Raw genomic sequence first — 23249 nt, 5'->3', positions numbered from 1 at the left:
CAAAGGTGCGTTGCATTCTTTCTGGGGTGCGTACATACAGGTTTATGTCAGAGAGTGAGGCTGGGCTAACTTGATACAAAACTAAGACCCTAGCCGTTCGTTAGAAGAATCAGGTAGAGTTAGTGTATTCAGTATACCCTTATAAAAAATCTTATCTTCTGAAGAACGGCCAGTGTTTCAGTCTCTTGTAAAGTTAGCACAGCCTAACTACCGTATAAATCTGTATTTAAAAAGACACCACTGGTATTATTTCATCCGCCGATGACGTCCCCAAGATAAAAAATATTAGAGCAGGTTTTATATTCTCGAGTTTCATGAACCAACATTTTCAATAGTGACGGCCTTATCTGTAAATGTACTTCATTCTTAGCAGTGCATCTACGGTAAACAAATAATTAAATGAACGATGGATGGCCTTCGCTGCAATAGACGACAAATAGACGACTGTGTAGGATCACTGTAATATTACGCGTCAGAAAGTCATCGTTCACTTAATTTTTTGTTTACTGTAAAAGCGCTGCTAGGAACGAAGTTCCTTTACAGATAAGGCCGTCATTATTGAAAATTTTCGTTCACGAAACCCGAGAATATAAAAGCTGCTCTAATATTTTTTATTTCGTTGATTCCATCGAAATGCTGAGGGATACCAGCTCAACACGGAATGAAAGTCATCAGTTTAATTAGGGCATGTACTATACGACTTTAAATTTGTGTTCTGACATTGATGTCAAAGTGCTTTGAACACTGTTCAGGTACCAAGCTTATGTTTTAAAATATGTCATAAACAGTGTCGCATATCTTTGGCGCCGTTTTACATGTTTTTATGGAGTAAATTTTTAATTGTCACTATTTGTTTCTTCTTCACCAATATTTTTTTTTTTCTCGTCATCTTGAGTTTTTGCTGCATTATCCTTATTTTCTTTGTTTTCGGTAGATTTCTTCTTAACTGCAAGCTGTTTCTTTTTCAATTTTAAAGCAGATTCAATAGCACGACTCATATGATTATTCCAGCGACTCATTTCTTTAGTTTTAGCTGCCTTTATGTAACCATTATCTTTTAACCATACAGAAAACAAAGTTTTTCCTTTATCTACTTTAGTAGGTGTCAAAACTTTTTTATCATTGCCTGCTATTAGACGAACAACCCGTTGTTGTAGTTCTTCAGTTGTCCATAGAGATCTAACAATTGATTTGGCGCATTCAGCTGGATCTTTGAAATTTTTTTCGAATACAGAATTTACCTTTGAGTCATAAATTGATTGAGAAAGGCTGTCCGAAGTGGATTTTTTCTCGCCTGAGAATCGAACAATTAATTTTATTTTAGGCAAATATAGCAAAAAAAAAATATAAGATAGAGGTAATTGACTTTTACCTGAGTTATTGCTGATGCTTTCATGATTTTTCTCTTTTGAAGATGTGGAACTAGTTGATCCTTTTTTGCGACCGCTACCGTTATCTTCTGGTTTGGTTTCATATTCATAGTTTGCAGCTGAGGAAAAGTCATCAATATTAATTAATAATAAACAATAGCACAGAAAAAATGAAGTTGAACTTTTTTTTGATTAAAATATTACCTAATTGATTCACAAGACTGACAAGTTTCTGCCCTGTTTCTTCTGTTAAAGGGTAGTTTTGTGATAAAACAAGACTTTTATATTTAGCCTTCCAATACTTGACTTGATCTTGCGCATCCTTCAACTGATCTTCTAAATCCACATCGGTTTTTGAACCGATATCGACATTACAAGAACGATTATTCACTTTATTTACATCTATAAAAACTGGATCTAGTTGAGAACTCCTCAGCTTATTTTTTGATGTAGGCGTTGAAGAAAATTTTGGTATATTCAAACTTGTTTCTTCAATAGAGCGATCGTTCTCTGACAAATCTTCTTCTCCATCCTCTTCTTCTTCTCTTTCTTTCTGTTCACTAGAGTAAGCTTTGTTCATTTTTCTATATTTGTTAATAATTTCTTGATCTACTTTGTCAGAAACTTTTCTTTTTAAACTCTTGATTTTCTAAAACAAAATACGAATTTCAAAAAAAGTATTAGTATAAATAATAATGTAATTGGTGATATGATTATAATTCAGATAAGTACTTTTCTTTCATTTTTTTCTGATTCACTGTCAGACAAATCAGAAGTCGATACATTCCATCGGGCACTATCAATTACTGAATTCGACAGTTTTGGAACGGGGAATCGTTGACTGTTGCTGATTTGTTCAATATCATCGGCAGAATCTTTGAATTGAAAATAATTAATAATAATAATTGAACACAATGAATAAAAATAACATCCAGAATTATATTCAGCAACAAACCTGCGACAGCTAAAACCTGACAAGTGTCACGAGAACCATCCGGATGAATAAGCACATAAGGAACTTGAGATCTTGTACTTTTGGATTCGAGTCCGAAGCTAACCGTGCTGAATTGTTTAATTTGGCTAGTTTTTACACATTTGTACGATTTCTTCCCGTTTTTTCCATGCAAATATACGTACGCATAGCTCATTTTTCGTCAGTTACAAATATAGCAATGTTTATCACAAAAATTAATCTTTGTTATGGTGACTTTCCTTGTCCCGACTGTCGACAATGACAAATTGACAACGATTCAGAATCATAAGTACAACAATGATCACCCAACTACGAAACACTAATCAACTTGCAAATTGACCAGTGTTGGGCAATGTTGGGTCGGTATGATACTTGTGTATAATACAGAGGTTCTATACGTATACTCATAAGGTATAATACGTCTGCAGTTTTATACGCGATGTATGTGTCCTTGCACGAAAAAATGGAACATGTTCCATTGGCTGTGCAAGTTTTTTAAGGCTGATTTCCACCGAAATTCTAGTAATAATCTAGTGATGCAAGAAATTGCACGAAAAACTTGCGTGTGGAGACACCACTTTACCTCAGGCAAACATTGTCAATATTATATACATATAATATGTATATTACGTGTTGATTATTAGAGCCTTAGAATCTTTCAGTAGTAGCTCCATAGTTGTGACATTCTCAACAATATAAAAACATTTACGGGAATAATCGAAACGCATCGTATTAATTGAGTTCAAAACAAACTTATGAATAATGCATCGATATAAACAATATTTAGAAATAGGTAATAATAATCCGGTTCCTAGAAAAACAGAATACCGGCGCAGACAGTTTGCAGGCGAGGTTAGTATGCTGTAATTAAAAACAAACATGCAGTTAAGATTTCTGTTGATATATGTGGCTGTGTAATATTATTATTTTCAGTTTAATAATGATCAATGCTCCGATGAATCAAGTCTAGGAGATTTTGGCAACTTTTCTGCTTTAGAGCACAGTTATCACAGCACTGATGAGAACAATCATTTTTCTGACAGTTATTCGGTAACTAATATCATTTTTACTAAACATTCATTTTCTTAGCTACAAGATACAATTACTAATTTAAAAAATTCGAAAAAATTAACCGTAGGTAAATAATTATGTCGAAGAAAATAGTTTAGAACGTACTGTTTTTCAAACAAATGACAGCTACGCTGAGACGGCTCGAAGTAATTCAGCATCGGATGATGACAGTATTTCTGTGGCTAGAAGTACACCTCGAACAAATAGGATACATTCAATGGATATAGATGTTTCAACCAACATAGATACTTCTTCTGATAGTCATGATGATTTTGGAATCGATGATGGTGACAATGATGACAGTGACTCTTCCAATGTATGTTGAAATTAATATTCCATCAGCGTCCGTTCGTAATGGCAATTCGGTGGAGTAAGAAATGCTGAGTTGACACCGGCTTCAAGACCGGTTGATCGTAATCGTGAAGTGTGGAGCTAAATTAACCGTGGCCTTCGATCCAGTCTGATTCTGTTTATAAAAATATAAACTAGCATTATCATTGTTCAATCATGGGAGTATATCGATGATTGTTAAATATCCCTTTCATATTCCTCAACCAATTTTTGATACATAGACACCCTTTGGCAATGATGACCCTTCTTTCGATTTTTTTGAAGAAAATCAGACTGGGACTAGATTGTTGTATATGCCATAATTAACCCTATACTTGACGATTACGAGCGACCAACGTTGAAGCCGATGTTAACTTAGTCCTTCTAACTCTATTCCCACCATATTTCCAGTACGAATGAACCCCAGAAAAAAATAATAATAATATTTTAACGATTATAGATTAATAACTGATGAATTTTATTGACAGGTAATGAATGATACTAATGAAACCGAAGATGATTCGTATCTCTCTAAAGCATTATGTAATTTTTTGACCTGTACTCGAGGAGATGTATTGTTAATGGTAATGAGTTTAGGATTACGCCACTTACTGAGTTGGGAAGCAATCGTTGACATTTTAAAAATGGTGAATGTTATCTTCAACGATCCAGTTGTTCCTGCATCAAAATATTATTTGCATAAATATTTCCCCTCAAATATAAAAAACGGTGTATATCATATTTATTGCCCTAATTGTCATAAATACTTGGGAACTCGCGACGACATAGAAAATAATGTGAACTGTATTTGCGGCCGTACGCTTGATGTTCATCGGACACAGTCCTATTTTCTACAATTCGATATTCGTGATCAATTTTACCATCTCATAAAAAACCGAAAATTTGTTGAAAACTTGAATTATCGTTATACAAGAGTTAAAAAAAATGAGGCAGCGATTGAAGATGTGTTTGATGGAAAGAAATATAAAGAAAAAAGCCATGTATTCAATAACAATATGAATTTGTCATATACATTCAACACAGACGGTTGCCAAGCTGCAGATTCTTCTAATGTAACTATTTGGCCCATTTACATGATGCTCCATGACTTGCCTCCAAATGAGCGAAAAAAATCCATGCTACTTGCTGGCCTTTGGGTAGATAAGGTTGAACCTGATATGAATATTTTCTTAGAATCCTTCGTCAATCAGGCAAATGATCTTTCTAGTGTTGGAATAACTTGGTCTTTCGACAATCAAGAAATAACTAGTAAACTTATTCCCCTTGTATGTTCAGTAGATTCCGTAGCAAGATGCAAAATGCTTAACATGAAACAATATAACGGGTATTTTGGATGCACATTTTGTATGCATCCATGCGAAACTGTCGATCGTCAAAGAAAATACACAATATCGACAAAAGTTCATCCACTTCGCACTGACAAATCTATAAAAACAACAATGATAGAAGCTTGTAGTATAGGAAAGTTGAGGACTGACATTTTCGGTATTTGGGGACCCAGTAGCTTAATGAATTTAAGTCATTTTGATCTCGCTGACGGAATGTATGTTGATCATTTGCACGCTACTCTCATTGGAGCAGCTTATCAACTGACAGACATTTGGTTGACTTCAGTGAGCGAAGAATATTACATTGGGGCACCTCACCATCAGTCAAAAATAAATAAGCGCCTGTTATTGTTTTGTCCACCCACGGTAATTACACGCACACCACGGATTCTTAAAGATAGAAAACTTTGGAAAGCATCAGAATGGCAAGACTGGTTGCTTTTATATTCACTCATTTGTCTTCAAGGAATATTGAAAAAAAAATATTTTGAACATTGGGCACTATTTGTGGCAGCGATGAATATTTTACTCCAAGATAGTATTACATCGGAATCATTGGATCAAGCAGAAGTACTCATGATTAAATTTGTAATGGGATTCCAACATCTTTATGGAAAAATCGCCATGAATTATAATATACATCTGCTTTTACATATATGTCGATCCGTACGCAGTTGGGGGCCACTTTGGGCACACAGTACATTTCCTTTCGAAAATTTGAACAAGTTTTTATTGAGTTTAAAGCATAGCCCTGCTCGCCTTATTCCACAAATGAGTCAGAGATTTCTATCCTTTCAAAAAGTTCGCTCATTCCCAGAGAAAACGAAAATTAATGAAAATGTACTTAATTTCTGCGAATCTTTGTTCGATAGAAGCCTTAAATTCTTTTCACGTATAGACAACTGTGTTCTTTTGGGCAAAGGGAAGATTGATATACTAACTGAAAGAGAATTGGTAAGTTTGAACCACTGTATTGATAATTGCAGGTCATATAATAAATTAATTCATGAAGGTACGAGATATTTTACGGCTTCTTACCACGCAACGCAATGTCGGAAACAAAATGATTCTGTTGTATTGCTCAAATCTGGTCAAATAGGGCAAATTTTAAAAATTTATAAAGTATCATACGAATTTCAAGAAAAAGTAATTATGTTTATTAATTTATTCGACATTGAACGAGATTATTTTTTATCGACTAAAGAGGTTAACGTTGATCACATAAAACAGTGTAGCTCTGTCAATAATATTCAAATTTTCAGTCCGGCAGATTTACTGCGACCGTGTGTATACATCAAAACAAAGCAATCTGAGTATGTTATTCTCATACCATTTGGATGTTACGGTGATTGAATATTTGTATAATTGTAAAAAAATCAGAAACTGGATTTTTATAATAAATGTAAAATGATATTTTTTTTATTTATATACCAAAAAATTTAAAAGATCAAAATATCTTCATATTCTGGATTAAATAAAAACAAACGAACCATTGTTGATAAAATCCCATAATTGAATTTATTGGTCAATTTCCCCTCCTTCCTGCTACTTCGAGGGCCCAATCATCTTTTTTCGTAACCCTAAGACAACGTAAGTTGAATGTTTTTCGAAAGATTTTTCGTGACAACTTTTGTAAATAAAAATACAAAAATTAAGAACTTTTTTCGACAACATCCACTAAAAAGGTTGAAAATAAGTTGGAGAAATTTTTGGTTGGAGAAATGGTGTAAAAAAGTTGGAGAAAAGTTGGAAAAAAGTTGGAGAAATGGTGTAAAAAAGTTGGGAAAAAGTTGGAGAAATGGTGGAGAAAAGTTGGAAAAAAGTTGGAGAAATTTTTGGTTGGAGAAATGGTGGAAAAAAGTTGGAAAAAAGTTGGAGAAATGGTGGAGAAAAGTTGGAAAAAAGTTGGAGAAATTTTTGGTTGGAGAAATGGCGGACAAATTTCTCCAACCTTTCTCCAACCATGGGTCATTTTCGTAAAAAGGTGGAGAAAGTTGGACAAAAGGTGGAGAAAGTTGGAAAAAAGGCGGAGAAAGTTGGAAAAAGTTGGAGAAATATTTCTACCAGGGCTATTTTACCACCCTATAGAATCACATAGATATCCAACTTATTGTAACATGAAGACTATATGATTCTATCAGGTTCAACTAGAAATTTCGAGGTGTTGAAGAAGCAAGAAAGCAGTTGTCTCAAACTATCAGTCAACCAAAACCATCAAGCCAACATAGGTATAAAATAATAATAATAATAAATAAATAAATAGATAAATGAATGCATAATAATAATATATTTCAATTAATTTTTAGCAATGCATCAGTTGAATGGCTTGAAAAACATCAAGACAGGCTTGAGAAAAATGAAACAACTGTTAAAGATATTGCCCAATTGGATCCAAATTATGTGGCACAGATACAACAACAACAACAACAACAATACAAGTTTAAAAAACCAAAAAAAACTTGAAAAAAACATCAATATTCTACTACCACCATCATTATCAGTATTGACTGAAAAATCACGATCAACTGTCACATCAAAATCTACAACAAAAGCAAAATCAACAGCTTATTCAGTTTGTTCATCAGCTAAAACATCAACATCATCTTAAAGACAAGAATCTGCTGGTGATAAAAAATTCAAAGGTATACCAAATTTACGAGAACAAACAATACAAATGAGTTTATATTATTATTATATTCATTCATTTATCTATTTATTTATTATTATTATTATTATATACTTATGTTGGCTTGATGGTTTTGGTTGACTGATAGTTTGAGACAACTGCTTTCTTGCTTCTTCAACACTCTGGTCAACAGCATTAACAGCAATATCAGCATCATGATCATCATCATCATCTTTGATATTTTCATCAATTTCAGTATTGACTGTTTTAATTGAACTTACAGTATTTTCATTACCACGCAATGTATCATGTTCAGACTCATTGTCTGTACTTAAATGAGACAATTTTTGTGATAATTATTATCACCATTTCCATCACTACTTGATAACTTTTGTGTTAATGGTATAAATACTTGTGATGATGGTGGAGTTACCAAGTCAACCATTTCATGATCAACATTTAAAACTGATGAAGCAGCTGCATCTACTGCTGCTTTTAATGCTTCAGATGTTATTATTGTTGTTGTTGGTTTTGTTGTTGGATTCGTTGGTGCATAATAATCAGTCATCAACTTATTTTTATCAATTGGCTTTGATTTTTTTTTTAATAGATGATTTTTTATTGATCGTTCGTGATAATGATGTTGATATGCTGATGATGCTAAAACTCGTCTTGGTGGTGACTTTGGTGGTGATGGTGATTGTTAAATATCGACAACAGCAAAACGACCATTTTGTCCGGCTTCTACACTAAAATTGCTTCTACTCCCACCAGCTTGCTCAGTTTTTAATTTTTTCTTCTGTCTACGATCATTGTTTGGTTTTCTTTTACTAAAAAAAATAATAATTATTATTATACATATATATTAATTGACTTCACATGAATGTAAATGTAATAAAAATAAAAATCTAATACCTTGGTGTTTGTGGAAGAAATTAAATGGAAATAAAGGAAAAAAACAAAATGCTAAAGGTGGTAATGGTGGTGGTGGTGAAAAAACTAAAAATGAGAAATCAGAAAGAAATGAAGAAAAAAAAACTAAAAGTGAGCTTAAAAAAGAAGCTAAAATTGAAAACAACGAAATAAAGCTGCTGATCATAAAGAAAAATTAAGTGAACAACAAAAATTACGTAGAAAAAAAAATCGAGAAAGAGAGCAGCTGAAAAAAAAGAAAAACAAAAGTCGAGAAAAGAAATGATGGAAAAAAAAAATTAGACTTTGAAAAAAGACAAAAAAATTATCAAGAAATGAAAGCTCAGAAGCGCTCTTTATATCTGAAACGTAATAATAATAATAATAATAATAATAATAATAATAATAAAAACATTAAAGATGAATGGACAGTGATATTTATTGGTCGATCTAAAATAATGCCCAATATAAAAGGATATCGTAAACCACCTTTATGATGAAATTAGAAAAAAAATTATTGTTTGTGTTGTGAAAAAGCTGTGGTCAGTAAATATGGCCATAGATATACATATTGTACTCATTGCCATATCACTTGGCATCGTGATATTAATGCTGCACGTAATATTGCAAGAATTGGCTTGGCATATTCTGGCATTAATAAAAATGATTCACAAGCTAATTATCCAACTTTTGAACGTAAAGGGTAAATATAATTTTATATAATTTTTTTTTCTTCATCATTATTTGATATATATATATATATATATATATTTAATTTTTGTTTTTATTTTTTTATAATTTTAGAAAGAAAAAACAATCAACAAATGCATAAACAACACCAGCAGCATCATCTACATAATATTAACAACACTAATAATAAGGATAGTAATAATAATAAAAGTAATAATTTTAATAATAGTAGTAATAACAAATTACAATTGGGGCATACTTTCAAAGGTATTTTTTTTATCCAAATATAATACACAAGATTGTATGTTAATCAACTAATTGTTAATTTTTGAAATAATCGCGTGATCAGTATTGTGAATAATTGCGTAGGTCTATAAACATGATGTAAAAAACCAGCAGGCACATTGATGAAACAAAATTCAAATTGCTAATGGTCTTGTAAGAATTATTTTAAATAAATAAAAATTATATGTCAAATAATTTTTATGAAATGTAAAATAGTATATATTTTTAACTAAAAAAACAATTGTGTAATTAACAACTGCAAATATGAGATATTTGTACACTTAAATTATATTTTTAATATATTTATTTTACATGCATCACATATGAAATAATTTTATCTTAATTATGTACAATTATGATGCAATTAAATGTCTATTTGTCTAATTTTTTTTATGAAATAATAAACATTGGCAAATTGTCAATATGTCGTTGAGTCAAGTATAGATACTTGTGACTGTTATTAGAACAAAAAAGAAAAAATTCTATTTATAAATTAATAAAATAAGTACTGTATTGTTAAACAGAAAAACTTTCACCACATCCACAAGTTCCTTTGATATTTGGATTATTGAAAACAAATTCAGAGCTTAATTTTCCTTCAATATAATCCATTTCTGTGCCTAATAATGAAAGCTGTGCTTTTCTATCAATAATAACACGTACACCATCTTGTACAACTTCTTCATCTAGTTTACTTTTGTCAACAGCATAATCAAGAGTATAACTCAATCCATTACAACCTCTTTGACGTACACCAATTTTTAATCCAATCTAAAATTAATAATGCAACATGTCAAATGATACGTCATCAATGGATATTTATTTATATTTTGTTGTTGATATAAATTACTCACGTATTCTGATTTTCCATTTAAAATGTCTTTTATTTTGTTTACTGCACTTGATGTCTGCAAATAAATAAAAAATAACGTAACTATAATTTATATTAACCAAAAATTAATATGAAAATAATTTTCAACTCACCAGAGTGAGAGCAGCTCGAGTTGGAATTGTCCTTTTTCCTTTGACAGCACGAACAGTGGCAGTGGCAATTACACGACCTGCCATTCTTCAAAAACTATTTTAAATTAATGATAAATAATTATCAGATTAATAATTAAATTTGTTTTTTTTTTTTTATTTATAAAATTTTAGATGAACTGTCATTTTTTAGATAAATAAATTTTTTGAAAAATGTATTTATATCATGGTTATAAAATTAATTAATTAATTAAAAAAACAAACAAAAAAAAACAGAATTATTTGTCAAAAATATAAACAGTCGTAATTGTACTTACGATACTTGGTCGACTTGTCAATTTAGAGTTTAATAATTTGTATAGGTAGATAATTATCTAATTTAAAAAAATTAATACTTATAAAAACTAAATTATTGTTGACTATTGTTTTTTAAGGCTGTCATAAATTAATCAAAATTAAAAACAACGTTAACAACAATAACAACAACAACGTGAGAAAATAAATGTTTTTTGCTAAATACTCTGTTTTGCTCTGAACTCACAAGTTGTTATTGCAATTCATTGCAAATGTGTGTCCGATTTGCGCACATGTTTCATAACAAAAATAGGGTTTTTTCATTCCACCAGATTAATACTATGTAGCACTATGTAGGGATATTATTTTTACTAATTGTTCCTAGAAAGATTATTTTGTGCTGCGCAGAAAACAATGAAAAACAAATTTTGTTGAATTGTTGTATAGTAATCATTCACTGGCATTGTAAGTACAATATTTGCAACTAGTAAAAATTGTAATTGTTTCTAAAAAAAGGCTGTCAACTTTTTATAATTGACACTTTAATATATATAGGTGCTTTCTTTTGTGTATTTATTTTTTATCGTGTTTTTTTTTTCGCGCATGCGCAATTGAATGCGCAGTCAGCAGAAAGTCAGTTTGCAACAGCGTAGGACATGAGGGGCTGGATCAGTCATGTTTCAATTCTTATTTTTTAAGAATTATTTGCTTGACGCCACTGTTCTTTCATCAAGTTTGCATAACAGGCGCATGTGCATGATCATGCGCATTAAAGTAAAAAAAAATAAATACACAAAAGAAAGCACCTATAAAGTGCTTCAATTTATGATTCGCTTAAAAAGCTATATTTGCGCATGACACTGCACAGTGCGCAAATGGTAAAATTAGTTAAAATTATGTTTAAAAAATTAATCAAGGGTAGAAAAACAAGTAAAAGAATTGCAAATAATTTACAAAAATTTTTGAAAAATGGAAAATCTTATGTATTTATTTGTAACCAACTGAAGAAAGTCAAAACCTTACATCGAAAACTTTATACATATAGAGCTTAGTGCGAATGAATATGAATTTATATTTAATAAAATAATTTAATTACGTTGGAAAAATACAATATCATCAGCAATAATTGCTGTTGTAGGTTTTGTCATTCCTGAATCATCTTTAATTTCACCATAACTCAAACGACCATTAACCATAACTCGTTGACCTTTTGTTAAATGTTGGTAAATAGCTTCACGTAAATTTGGCTTAAAAACACATACTCTGTGCCAATCTGTTTTCTGTGTGAGTTCTAAAAAATAAAAAGTAATATTTTTAGAATTATTCTATCATGTTGATTAATATTTTAATAATTACCTCCATCAGTTTTGTAGTTTGTATGTGTTGCCAATGAAAATACAACAACTGGATGTTGTTCACTTCCACGTTTTTGTGGATCAGCACCAACTCTTCCCAACAATTGAACCTGATTTATTGTTTATATCTATTACTATGTGTATTTATTTTAAAATCCAAATTTCATATTGTTTGTCAAATCTACATAATAAATGCTAATATGTAGTTTAATAAATAATAATTTTTAAGATTATTAATTTATTTAAATAATAAACACTTACTCTTTTCAATAGCAGTTGTCTCAGTGACTGCACCAGAGTTAAATCTAACAGAAGAAAGCCGGGTCATACGTCTGCATGTTTGGCTCATAACCTAAAAATAATTTCAAAAATAACAATTATATAAATTGTACAAATGATATTAGTTAATAAAAAACTATTTTTGATTATTAATATTAATAATGACTTACGTTGATTGAAAACATATTTGAATTATTGACTAAACAATGTTCAAACAAAAAAGAAACAATGCAAAATTTGGTAGATATAACTGTAAGAATATATTTCAACAATTAAAACTCATGTGGTTTTTATTATGTTTGCTGGTTGTACGCAGTGTTACGTAGAGAGCAGTAGAGAGTGAGAGGCAGTGAGAGGAAAAAAAAACAAGCTTCCTCTCTCTCTCTCTCGCAAAGACACACAGACACAACACACACACACACTACATGGCGCGTGTTTACAAACAAACTATAAAGAAAAAAGTGTACGTAAATAAAATGTAGACACTACAGTGGGATTAATAAGTACAAATGAATTTCCAGCAAAATGAATCATAAATCAGTCATCGAACAATTGCATTTGATTTTAGTCGAGTTATTGTATCACTTTATAAATAATGATTTTTTATTATAAAATAATAATATCATTTATTGTTTGTTTTATTGATGGAAAAAAATATAATGATTTATCAACATATCCAATGTTTAATAATTTTGAAAATATTTATAAAAATAAATATTTTGATAATTTAAATAATAATGATAATAATGCAGGTATTGGTAGATTTGGTAATCGTGAATTTACACTATTTGTTAACAGAAAAACATGGTCAGAAGCAATGCTTGAATGTTGGAGAAATAGTTTAGAATTTGTTGAAGTTAAAACAATGGATGAAGCAAGAAAACTTTCTCGTATTATGCTAAAAAATCGTCCAGGTAAATTGAGTATTTATCATTTGCTGTTAAATATATAATATTATTTAATTATATAATTTCAGATGCAATTGAAAGTATCTGGGTTGGTGCATTTGAAAGAAGTGATGGAGATAATATTTATTGGAGATGGTTGTCAGGTGATAATATTCAAGATGATAATGAGTTGTGGAAAAATCAAGTTGTTGGTAATAAAAAATTAGGAGGATGGAGTGAGTGTCTTTTGTTGGACTGGCATTTTTGGGAAAATCCAAGTTTTAGAAAGACACCTTGTGATAGAAAACGAGGATATATTTGTCAGAAAACAATAGCCAGTAATGATTTAGGAGAACCAGATTATGACCAACATGAAGATCGTCGTTTTTTATCAGAAGAATCAACATCAAATGCTACTAGTACTACAACAACAACACCAACAACAACATCATCTACAGTTGCTGCTATTACATTTACCACTGCTAGTACTATGACAAATTCTCTGATGACAACACAACTGCCAATGTCAAGTGAACCAGTTCAAGTACATTCTACAAAATCCCAAGAAATAATCACCCCGAGTCCAACAAATGATTCTTTATATCCACTAGATGACTATGAGGATGACTCAAACAATAATGACTTGACAAATTCAACAAGCTTAAAAATAGATACATCTACAGAATCATTATCAACTGCATCACCAATAATGCACTCTAAAAAACCACCAGACGACTTTATTCATCAACAACAAAATTTGGCTAATGTTGAAATTAAAACACCATCTAGTATTCATGAAAAAATAAAGAAAAAAAATGATTTTCAACCGTTAAAATTATATTATGCATTTGAGGGCCCAGTTATTGTTGGATTGACATCAACAGTGATGCCTGAAGCGAGAGAAAATTTTGATTTAAAACCAAAATCATCCAGGCCAAAGTATCACAAGTTTATTATTCGTCGAAAAAATAAAAAACAACGGCAACGTGAAAATTAATTTCTTATTATTAAAATAAAGTCTTCTTATGTATTTGATAATAATCTCAAGTCATCTCGTCAATCATAATTTTAATTGGTAATATAAAATAATATATTAAAAATAGTGTTTATTGAGTACTAGATATTAAATTTAACTATTGAGTTCATCAACAAAAACTAGCCATTTTTGATTGAATAGATCCATTGCTTTTATTTTGTCGTCTTCATTGAGAGAACTGTAAGTGATTGAATTCATAGCAAGTTGTTTGAGTGCACGAATATCAGCATTTCGAGACATAAGACTCATGAATGCTTCATAAAAATCATAACTGAGAGCCTTGCCACCCCAGATACCTGGATCATCATTGGATACAACAACAGGATATCCCTCGGAAAATAATATATTTGCTGGATGATTACGAAGATCCTTGACCAAGCCCAGTACTTGATTTGATATTGGACAAATTTCAATAGCAATATTTTTTTCTCTCATCATCTTCAATACCTTGGGATGTTTTACAATAGCAAAACCATGTCCAATTCGTTTAGCACCAAGCAATACAGCATCAAGCAAATTTTCATCAATGCTAGCACCATACCAATTTGTTTCTCCAGCATGAAAATACATTTCAATATCATTACTCATTTTTTTCAGCTCATCAGCATATGTAATTAGAGGAATTCCTTTGTCCTCTTGACCAACAAGATCAAAACCAGCAAAAAAATCTGGAAATTTTAACTTCATCTTGTTGGTTTCATTTATAGCATTTTTTAGTTCATCAATACTCATAAAACGTAATGGTGCATAAATTAACTTTGCTCCAATGAAATCAGGATAATCAAGTTTAAATCTAAAATAGATATTAGTTTAATGATATTAATAATATTGTGAGGGGTTAAAAATAAAGTTAAAAAGCAACAACTAAAACTTACTTGTCTGTAACATTTTTGTAAATTTCACAAAGTTCAAGTGGTGTGTACGTGGTGCCATCGAGCTCATAAAGTGTCGGAAGCAATGATCTCAATTCCAGATACATGACATTGTCTTCATGCAGTTGTCTAAGTCCCTCGTAATAATGTGCTTCATACACTGGTCTGTAAGTTAGCAAAGGCTCAATAAAAATAAATACATCCATAAATTTTGTCCAAGCTGTATCAACATCTGCATAAGCCATATCAGGATCATCAACTACCATTGTCATTTTTTGAAAAATTCTTTCATCTAAATCACCAAGTAGCTCGGTATTTTTGCGTAGATCACTCAGTAATTTCCAGTCACAATCATTTTTTGGTTCATCAAAAAAATGCAATAATAATTTATCATTTGAATCACAAACATACAAATTATCTAGAAAAGTTACATTGTAAACCCAGTCAACTGAAACAATAGCAGTATCATGTGAATGAAGTACAGCACCTTTTGGCATTCGTTTGATAATTTTAAAAACATCAGATTTTTCAATTTCATTTTTGGCTTTAATGAAATTATTAGATGCCAAAAATTTTGATGGTTTTACAAAGCCTAAAATAAAAAAAGTCGTTAGATGATCAAGTCAAGACTCAAGTAACTCCATGATAAATAAAATTAACTATAACAAGACCTTCATCAATTTCTTTTTTTTTTAATGTCATAAGAATATTATTAGCTGAGCGTTCACCAGGTAAAAATGTCAAATTTCCACCGAGTGAAAGAACCTCCTCTTCATGAAGAATAGCAGCACGATTATTCCAATAGTTATCAGCTGGGAGAGCTGATGATAAAATTATCAATTTCATCGTCACCATGAGCTTGATGACGTTTGATAAAGATGTAAACATTATCAAAAACCTAAATAGATAAATATAAATGACAAGTGACGATTAGTTTATCTTCTTTGCAACTGATTGAAAATAAACATAAGATTAATGAGTTTCAATAAGGCTTGATTGACTCGAGTGATTCAGCAAGTCACAAACAGTCAAAGATTATCTCACAGTGCCTACACTTTCACTCGAACAATAATAAATAATAATCAACTTTGAATAATTAAATTTTATGACTTGATAAAATTACAAATACACTCTTTAAATTTCGATAAAATAAAAAAAAATATAAAATTAATGAAAATAATTCATTGATAAACATAAAATAAAAAATAACAGCAAAAAATATCAAATGAAATAAAAATTATTATCATTATTAAATCAATGCTGAATCGATAAATAATACTTTTGTTATTACATTACTGTAAGTTTACTTACTGGTTTTTTTACAAATCAAAATTAACTGTTTTGTTGTTGGTGATGATAATGATGATGATATTATGATGATAATTTTTACCAAAATGTACTAATTATGATCAAGTTAAAAGTATGATGATGGACCAGGACGTTTGCACGATGTTTATTCAATATACACAAATAACTTGAACTATTTTCAACTGAATATTGCAATCATCAACAGCAAAACAATTAATACAAATTAATAAAACGATATAATTTTTTTAAAGATGATTCCATTTATATATATTCAAAGGAGATGTACACCTTGATTTTACACTTGGGTCAGATTATTATTTAACAGTTAAAATAATGTTAATAATAATAACAAGTTATGTTTGTAAATAATTAAAAAAATTGTTTTTAAATATAAAGAAATTTGTTGTCACTGTGTTAACAAGTCTGTCTTTGTTGATGATCAAATGTTAACTGAGTAGATATCCAAGGGTCAAGATTCGAGCTCATTAAACTGACGCACTTGAGATTGTTTAATCTTTTTATCGTTACAACTCAATGAAAAGATAGTTGAACAAAAAAGTCTTAGAATTTATTACGAGTACTAATCACAAATACTAAGAAGATTTACTTGGTATTCTAATTTAGATTGAATATACGGGTATCAAGACAGTCATTCAGACAAAAATAACAATGAAAGTTATAAAATTAAAATCATAATGCTGGTATAAATATAGATTATTTTATTTAACTTTAACGCATTGTATTCATTGTGTTTCTATCATTTAATTTATATGTTTATTGACGTTTTATATAAGTGCTTGAGTGTCAGTGACATGAAAATTAAATAAAGCTGTAAAAGTTGTGAAAAAAAATAAAGATATTGACGCTGACTTTATAATATTTGTTTTACAATTTCAATTATGCATATTTGTTGGTCTCTTGTCACTTTAAGATAAGGTTTACAGTATAAAAATTAAAAAACAAAAAATTAATATAAATAAAATAAACAATCAGCTCACCAACTTCTATAAACTCAATTAATTATATTAATAAACTAAAAATTACTCAAAAAACAAATTTTACATTTTAAATTGTTTATAAAAATAATTTTTGAGTGATGAGAAAATAATATATTTGCTGTATGATTGCGGAGATCCTTTACTTGACCGCGCCCAAAACTTGGTTTGATATTGGACAAATTTCAATAGCGATATTTTTTTCTCTCATCAACTTCAATACCATATCAGCTGTTGAATGAAATATTCAAGTACCAAGAACAAGACGTATTTCTAGTCATCTTGGTCAAGAACTAAGTACGTAAGGTCACGGTGATACCGTACGAGAGTTTATTTAATCTTGTATTTGAAGAAAAGATATCTAAACACAAAAATGCTGTAATATTTGTTTTAAATTTTTATTCCACGTACGAAGTTGATTTACTAATATTTAATTTGTATTTATCATAAAGGTCTAGTTAATAATAAAATCATAAATCAAGTTTTTTATTTATTTTTATAATAATTATTATTTTGACTGGCAGAATTAACATTGAATTATTATTTTATCAAACCAATATATGACATCTTTATATAAAACTGGTTTAATTCAATTATTTTTTATAATTTTATAAATTGATCATTAATATGTAATCAATTAGGCGTAGCTCAACAAATCATTTTAAACATACTTGAACTTCAATCAAAATTATAATAAAAATAAAATTACAAAATACTGAAATGTCAATTAATTGCTTCGAAGTTATCCAATAACAAATATTAATAATGATTTTTTACAATATTAATGATTGAATAAAAAATAACAGATTAAGTTCAATAAGTGAACAACTGTTTATTTTCATAATTAATTTATCATTGATAAAATATCTAGCATATAAACAATCAATCATCAACAACGAAAATAAATAAATGAAAAAAAAAAAAAAAAAAATATTCAATCATCAACATATTACTATTAATCAGTTCATTTTCGTTTGTCTATAAATTTTTTTTGTTTTTTTGCATTTTCAGCTCATTTTTTTTATGATTACATTCATCAATAATAAGAGATAATTAATATCGATGAAATGTCTTTGTGTTTTTTTTTTTTTTTTTTGATACAAAAACAATATAAAATACTGTTTAATTATTTTTAAAAATTTATGCATCATCTATTTAATTAAATATTCTCAATTGATGTATTATACTTGTCATCACAAGCCTTACCACAAGGTAGGTTTTTTTTTCTTTTCTAAATCACAAATATGTAATTAATTACATATTAAATTACAAGTGCATGCATATCAGACATCAATTATTATATTATAATACATATACAGTTACATATATTTATTTTTGTGTTGTGTGATATTAAATTATGATTATTATATAACAAATTATAATCACACTCAATAGTCTTTTTTTATTTCGCTTCTTTTTTTTTGTTGTTTACATGATGCGTTAAATATTATTGTTATATTTTATGAACAGACTAATAATTTAATCTTTGTCAATGTGTAAAATATAATCCTGAAGCTTTGACTTTTTATTTTTATTTTCTTTATGAGATATCATCAACTAGAAGCACATATTTGTGTTTATAAATTATTCAACTATCGATATTTCGGCATTTAAATAAAATTAAAGCTCATTTTTTCTTTTTTTTGACTATTTTTCTTATCTATATTTTGTTTTTCCTCTTTCAAAATAATTGTCGACAATTTTTTCTTCAACCCACATCAATAATTTAAACTTTTATAATTTTTTTTTCTTTTTATAAAATAATAATTCGTATTTTTCAAAAATACCCGTGATATATAAATAAATACAATAAATTATGTTTTGTTTTTTTTTTTTTTGGTTAACAAAAATAAAAGTAAAAAAATTAAAAAAAAATCAATGAAATTTTTATAATCAAATATATAAATATCAACAATAATTGATATTAATTATGAAAGTATAAATTGCTTATCAATCATAATCTAAAAGTAGGGTCCCATTTCAGCGTAAATGATTCAATAACAAAAAAAAAAAAAAATAAACAAATATATGAATCAATGAATAAATAAAGAGTGATGAACTAATAAAAAGTGAGTAGTAATTAGAGTTGATAGTTAAATGCCCAATATAATTAATGGTAATTAATGGTCTTTTAAGATACTTTAAGTCTATCAGCATGAACAAGAGATAGTGAACCAATGAGAGAGACAACAGCTCTGTCTAGCCAGGTGATAGGATTTGGATAAAGAAGTCCACCTTCATAAAATCCTAGATGACCACCATGAGCACTTTCAATGTACAAAACATTTGATCTTTTAGCTATTAAAATATAAATTATTATAATAAATATTGTACGACGAAAAAAGTCAATAGAAATGTCAATTTTTTTTCATAAAACTTACCAGCATATTCTCGAATTGGTACAAGTAAATTTTCATGAACAATTGGATCATCTAGTGCATTGATATACACCATTGGTGCTGTTATGTCATCCAGATAATTTATACAACTGCTCCAATTGTACATTTGTTTTACAGATTTGAAGTTGTGTATCTGTTTAAATAGTCAATTAATTGAAATTCATTTATTATTAAAGTTAACTGACATATATTTCAATTGCAGTTAAAAATAAAAATGGAAAAACTTTATTCAATGCTTAATTTAGATTCAATGAAAATATAATAAACAGTTTTGTGTTTAGTCAATTGATAGATTTGATAAATAGCGGTTGTATGACATGGTTTACTAAGATGTCTACAGCACGACATCTGTTTTAAAATTTTATTTCTATCATCAGTTTTTATTAACAATGACAATGATATACAATCAATTGTTAATAATAAAAAAATTAGTACAGCAGTGATTTCGAAATATTATATTGTCATAAAAAAACGTTTCTTATATTTTTTTTTATATGAAATAAATCAAGCAACTGATAAAGCCACACAGAGAGGCTAAATTATTTTAAAATTATAACTTACTCTTCTAGTATAGGCCTCGTCTAATTGTTGAATTGAAGCTGCTGAAAGTATCTGTTTTTCTTTTAATCCAAAGCGTTGTTTAACTTCTTCTGATAGCAATACATGTCTGTGTCTCAAAATAATATTTTTAACAGATTCAGTCATAATGTAAAGATAAAAACGACGAAAATTTTGCCAATTTAATAAATACTTTGTTCCTCTGATTCAAATGAAAAAATAAATTATCAATTATTATCGTTTATTGAATTAAAATATGTTAATTTTGATGGAAAAATAAAATGAAACTTACTCAATAGCATTGTAACCTTGACAAATAGAAATACCACCAATAATTTGTGGCAATTTTGTCTTTGCACGTTCTCCCATATATTTAGTGACAATATTACCACCTAAACTAAATCCAACACAGACAATTTTAGTATTGGGATGTTTCTCAGCAAGGCTCAATAACATCACATGATAATCATCAGTATGTCCTATATGAAAAATATCATTAGTATAATTTTTTTTTTTTAATTAATTTTTTATATAAAACAACAAACCATAAGAGAATATTCTTGGAGCTGTAACTTTAACACTTGACAATGCTCCAACATGATTAAGAACAGCACAACGATATCCATGACTCTGTACAAAATGAACAAATGTTCTAATGTAAACAGTTTCTGAACTATTACCAATTCCCGGTGCAATTGCAACAGTTATGTCATCTAAAATTGTTAAATAACATAAATATAATTTAAATTAACTTGATGATTTATAATTAATTTTTCTACATAATTATATTTAAATTAAAAATGACCTTCATGAGAATTACTGTGTGGTTGATACAAGTCATAAGTTAGTGTTGTACCATCAGTCAAACTCATGTAAATTCTATCACCAATTGGCCAAGGGCACCTTACTCTTCCTATAATACTGTGGACTATAGTCTAAAATTTAAAATTTATAAAATATATTTTTTTTTTTTCAATTATTACTATAGATAAGCTTAGAATTATTTTAAATATATATATTAACCTGTACATGTCCACTGAATCCCCATAGTCTAGTTGGAGTGTAACTGATAAAAAAAAAAAATAGAATAAACCTTGTTTATAAAGTCGATTTATATTTTTGGATAATTAATGAAATTATCGATTCACATACAGACAAGTAAAAAAATATAAAAATTGTTTTAATGACCTTGATAACGATAAACAAATATTTATTTACATAATAATATATCTACATAATTATTTCATTTTTAATTTAAATATTTGCAAATATTTTTTATTATGTGACTTATATCTACGTTATCTATTTTATGATTCATCAGCAAATTATCACATGATAACATTTATATCAATATATGCCATTGAATTTAACTTTGAAAAAAAAATTAAAAAACTAATACCTCGCAATATGTTTTTTTCATGATAAAAAATTCAATAATAATGATAGTAATAAATACGAATGTTTAAATTGAAGACAATTACGTTATTATTTTTTTTCTTGGGGTGACGAATAAATCGTCTCCCTCTTTCGTAAATAAATCGATTGTCTGACTTTTAAAGTTTTTACGAACATTAAAACAATCTAAATATTTTTAAATTTTTCATTATTAATATTTCATTTTTATAAATATCATTATTGTTTGTTTTAATTTTTCTATTAATCATTAAACTTTGTAATGTTTGATATTTTATTTTTTAATTAGCAAATTAATATTGCAAAAATAATAAAAATCAATTGACATTTGTTTGTTATAATGAATCATTCAAAAGTGTCAATTAAAGTGAAAAATTATTGATTAATTTTACAACTGCATTTGACAATTGAATCAAATTGAATTATGATGATTTATTATATTAAATAAAAAACGCTTTATATGACTATTTTGCATAATTAATATTCTATGTCAATCTAGTGATATTAAAATAAATAATTTTTTAATTATTTTTAAATCAATATATTTTTAAAGGTTATGTTTTGATAAATAAATAATAATAATTAATTAAATAATAACTTACGGTTCGGCAATGGCTGGTGCGATTTTAAGAATTGTAGAAAGAAATGCCTGATCATGACATATTAAAAGTGGTTTTTGTGCTGCACTGTTGACATTCAATATTCGAAATAAAATACAAAGAATAACAGCAAATACTGCTAATAAAGCTGTCGACATGATCCAATATAATTTTTAATTAATTGCCAAACCCCTTGTCACCTCGATGACACTTGTCAAACTGATAAAAATAAACTTCAATAATATTATTGTGTCTTAAAAAATTATATTTATCTTATTTGTCAGTCAAATAAATAATTTTTTAAAAACTACCCCACCTTTTTGGTATTATTTCGCGAATTTTATATCGCCTCCTCGGCACCATACACAATTGATAAATTTGCCATATGCTTTGTCTAGTCTAAATGACAATTTAATGATTTTTTTTTCTATAATTTTCTTTTTTTATCCATATTTTTTAATTTTTCTCGACGAATTTATTTATGCCGGAACTTAAACTTACTTTAATTTGTCACAGACTGACTGAAACTTTAAATAATCCGGCACTCCGACTGACAGTACATATGACATATCGATAATAATAATAATAATAATAATAATAGTAATGAGTTTCTTTATCATGTATACACTCATACACATAAATAGTTGATAATAAAAAATATTTTCTT

At 28.5% G+C, this 23249-nt stretch overlaps 6 protein-coding genes across 8 annotated transcripts; 1 reads left to right on the top strand and 5 right to left on the bottom strand.

Annotated features, from left to right (window-relative positions):
- Window positions 1-836: 836 nt before the first annotated feature.
- On the bottom strand, window positions 837-2690 carry LOC122850949. Its single transcript, XM_044149992.1, has 5 exons — window positions 2326-2690; window positions 2103-2245; window positions 1575-2019; window positions 1373-1489; window positions 837-1294 (listed from the first exon to the last, which is right to left on the bottom strand). The coding sequence occupies exons 1-5, from the start codon at window positions 2516-2518 to the stop codon at window positions 837-839; spliced, it is 1356 nt and encodes a 451-aa protein (XP_044005927.1). The 5' UTR covers window positions 2519-2690.
- Window positions 2691-9798: 7108 nt separating this feature from the next.
- On the bottom strand, window positions 9799-11163 carry LOC122852135 (iron-sulfur cluster assembly 1 homolog, mitochondrial). 2 transcript variants are annotated; one of them, XM_044151751.1, is made up of 4 exons: window positions 10905-11163; window positions 10591-10684; window positions 10461-10514; window positions 9799-10377 (listed from the first exon to the last, which is right to left on the bottom strand). In XM_044151751.1, exons 2-4 carry the CDS (start codon window positions 10672-10674, stop codon window positions 10123-10125), a joined length of 393 nt encoding a protein of 130 aa, XP_044007686.1. In that variant the 5' UTR covers window positions 10675-10684; window positions 10905-11163; the 3' UTR covers window positions 9799-10122. The 2 variants fall into 2 exon arrangements, with proteins under 2 accessions (XP_044007686.1, XP_044007687.1); XM_044151752.1 differs by having other exon boundaries at window positions 10591-10675; window positions 10905-11142.
- Window positions 11164-11871: 708 nt separating this feature from the next.
- Window positions 11872-12839, bottom strand: LOC122852133 (single-stranded DNA-binding protein, mitochondrial). The gene is made up of 4 exons (XM_044151749.1): window positions 12686-12839; window positions 12498-12588; window positions 12238-12357; window positions 11872-12172 (listed from the first exon to the last, which is right to left on the bottom strand). The coding sequence occupies exons 1-4, from the start codon at window positions 12698-12700 to the stop codon at window positions 11970-11972; spliced, it is 429 nt and encodes a 142-aa protein (XP_044007684.1). The 5' UTR covers window positions 12701-12839; the 3' UTR covers window positions 11872-11969.
- Window positions 12840-12902: 63 nt separating this feature from the next.
- On the top strand, window positions 12903-14454 carry LOC122852097 (location of vulva defective 1-like). 2 transcript variants are annotated; one of them, XM_044151694.1, is made up of 3 exons: window positions 12903-13087; window positions 13314-13429; window positions 13492-14454. In XM_044151694.1, the coding sequence occupies exons 1-3, from the start codon at window positions 13041-13043 to the stop codon at window positions 14397-14399; spliced, it is 1071 nt and encodes a 356-aa protein (XP_044007629.1). In that variant the 5' UTR covers window positions 12903-13040; the 3' UTR covers window positions 14400-14454. The 2 variants fall into 2 exon arrangements, with proteins under 2 accessions (XP_044007629.1, XP_044007628.1); XM_044151693.1 differs by having other exon boundaries at window positions 13055-13429; window positions 13492-14438.
- On the bottom strand, window positions 14438-18056 carry LOC122852085 (adenosine deaminase 2-like). Its single transcript, XM_044151665.1, has 4 exons — window positions 16622-18056; window positions 15982-16208; window positions 15314-15902; window positions 14438-15231 (listed from the first exon to the last, which is right to left on the bottom strand). The coding sequence occupies exons 2-4, from the start codon at window positions 16196-16198 to the stop codon at window positions 14532-14534; spliced, it is 1506 nt and encodes a 501-aa protein (XP_044007600.1). The 5' UTR covers window positions 16199-16208; window positions 16622-18056; the 3' UTR covers window positions 14438-14531.
- Window positions 18057-18091: 35 nt separating this feature from the next.
- On the bottom strand, window positions 18092-23189 carry LOC122852100 (abhydrolase domain-containing protein 2). Its single transcript, XM_044151699.1, has 9 exons — window positions 22899-23189; window positions 22586-22801; window positions 21594-21636; window positions 21376-21505; window positions 21116-21283; window positions 20863-21049; window positions 20574-20772; window positions 19995-20145; window positions 18092-19911 (listed from the first exon to the last, which is right to left on the bottom strand). The coding sequence occupies exons 2-9, from the start codon at window positions 22738-22740 to the stop codon at window positions 19745-19747; spliced, it is 1200 nt and encodes a 399-aa protein (XP_044007634.1). The 5' UTR covers window positions 22741-22801; window positions 22899-23189; the 3' UTR covers window positions 18092-19744.
- Between the last annotated feature and the right edge of the window lie 60 nt (window positions 23190-23249).

Source organism: Aphidius gifuensis, linkage group LG3, assembly GCF_014905175.1.
Source record: "Aphidius gifuensis isolate YNYX2018 linkage group LG3, ASM1490517v1, whole genome shotgun sequence".
Taxonomy (NCBI): Eukaryota; Metazoa; Arthropoda; class Insecta; order Hymenoptera; family Braconidae; genus Aphidius; species Aphidius gifuensis.
The sequence above is the reverse complement of the archived record's forward strand: the minus strand, read 5'-3'. Positions and strand labels throughout refer to the sequence as shown.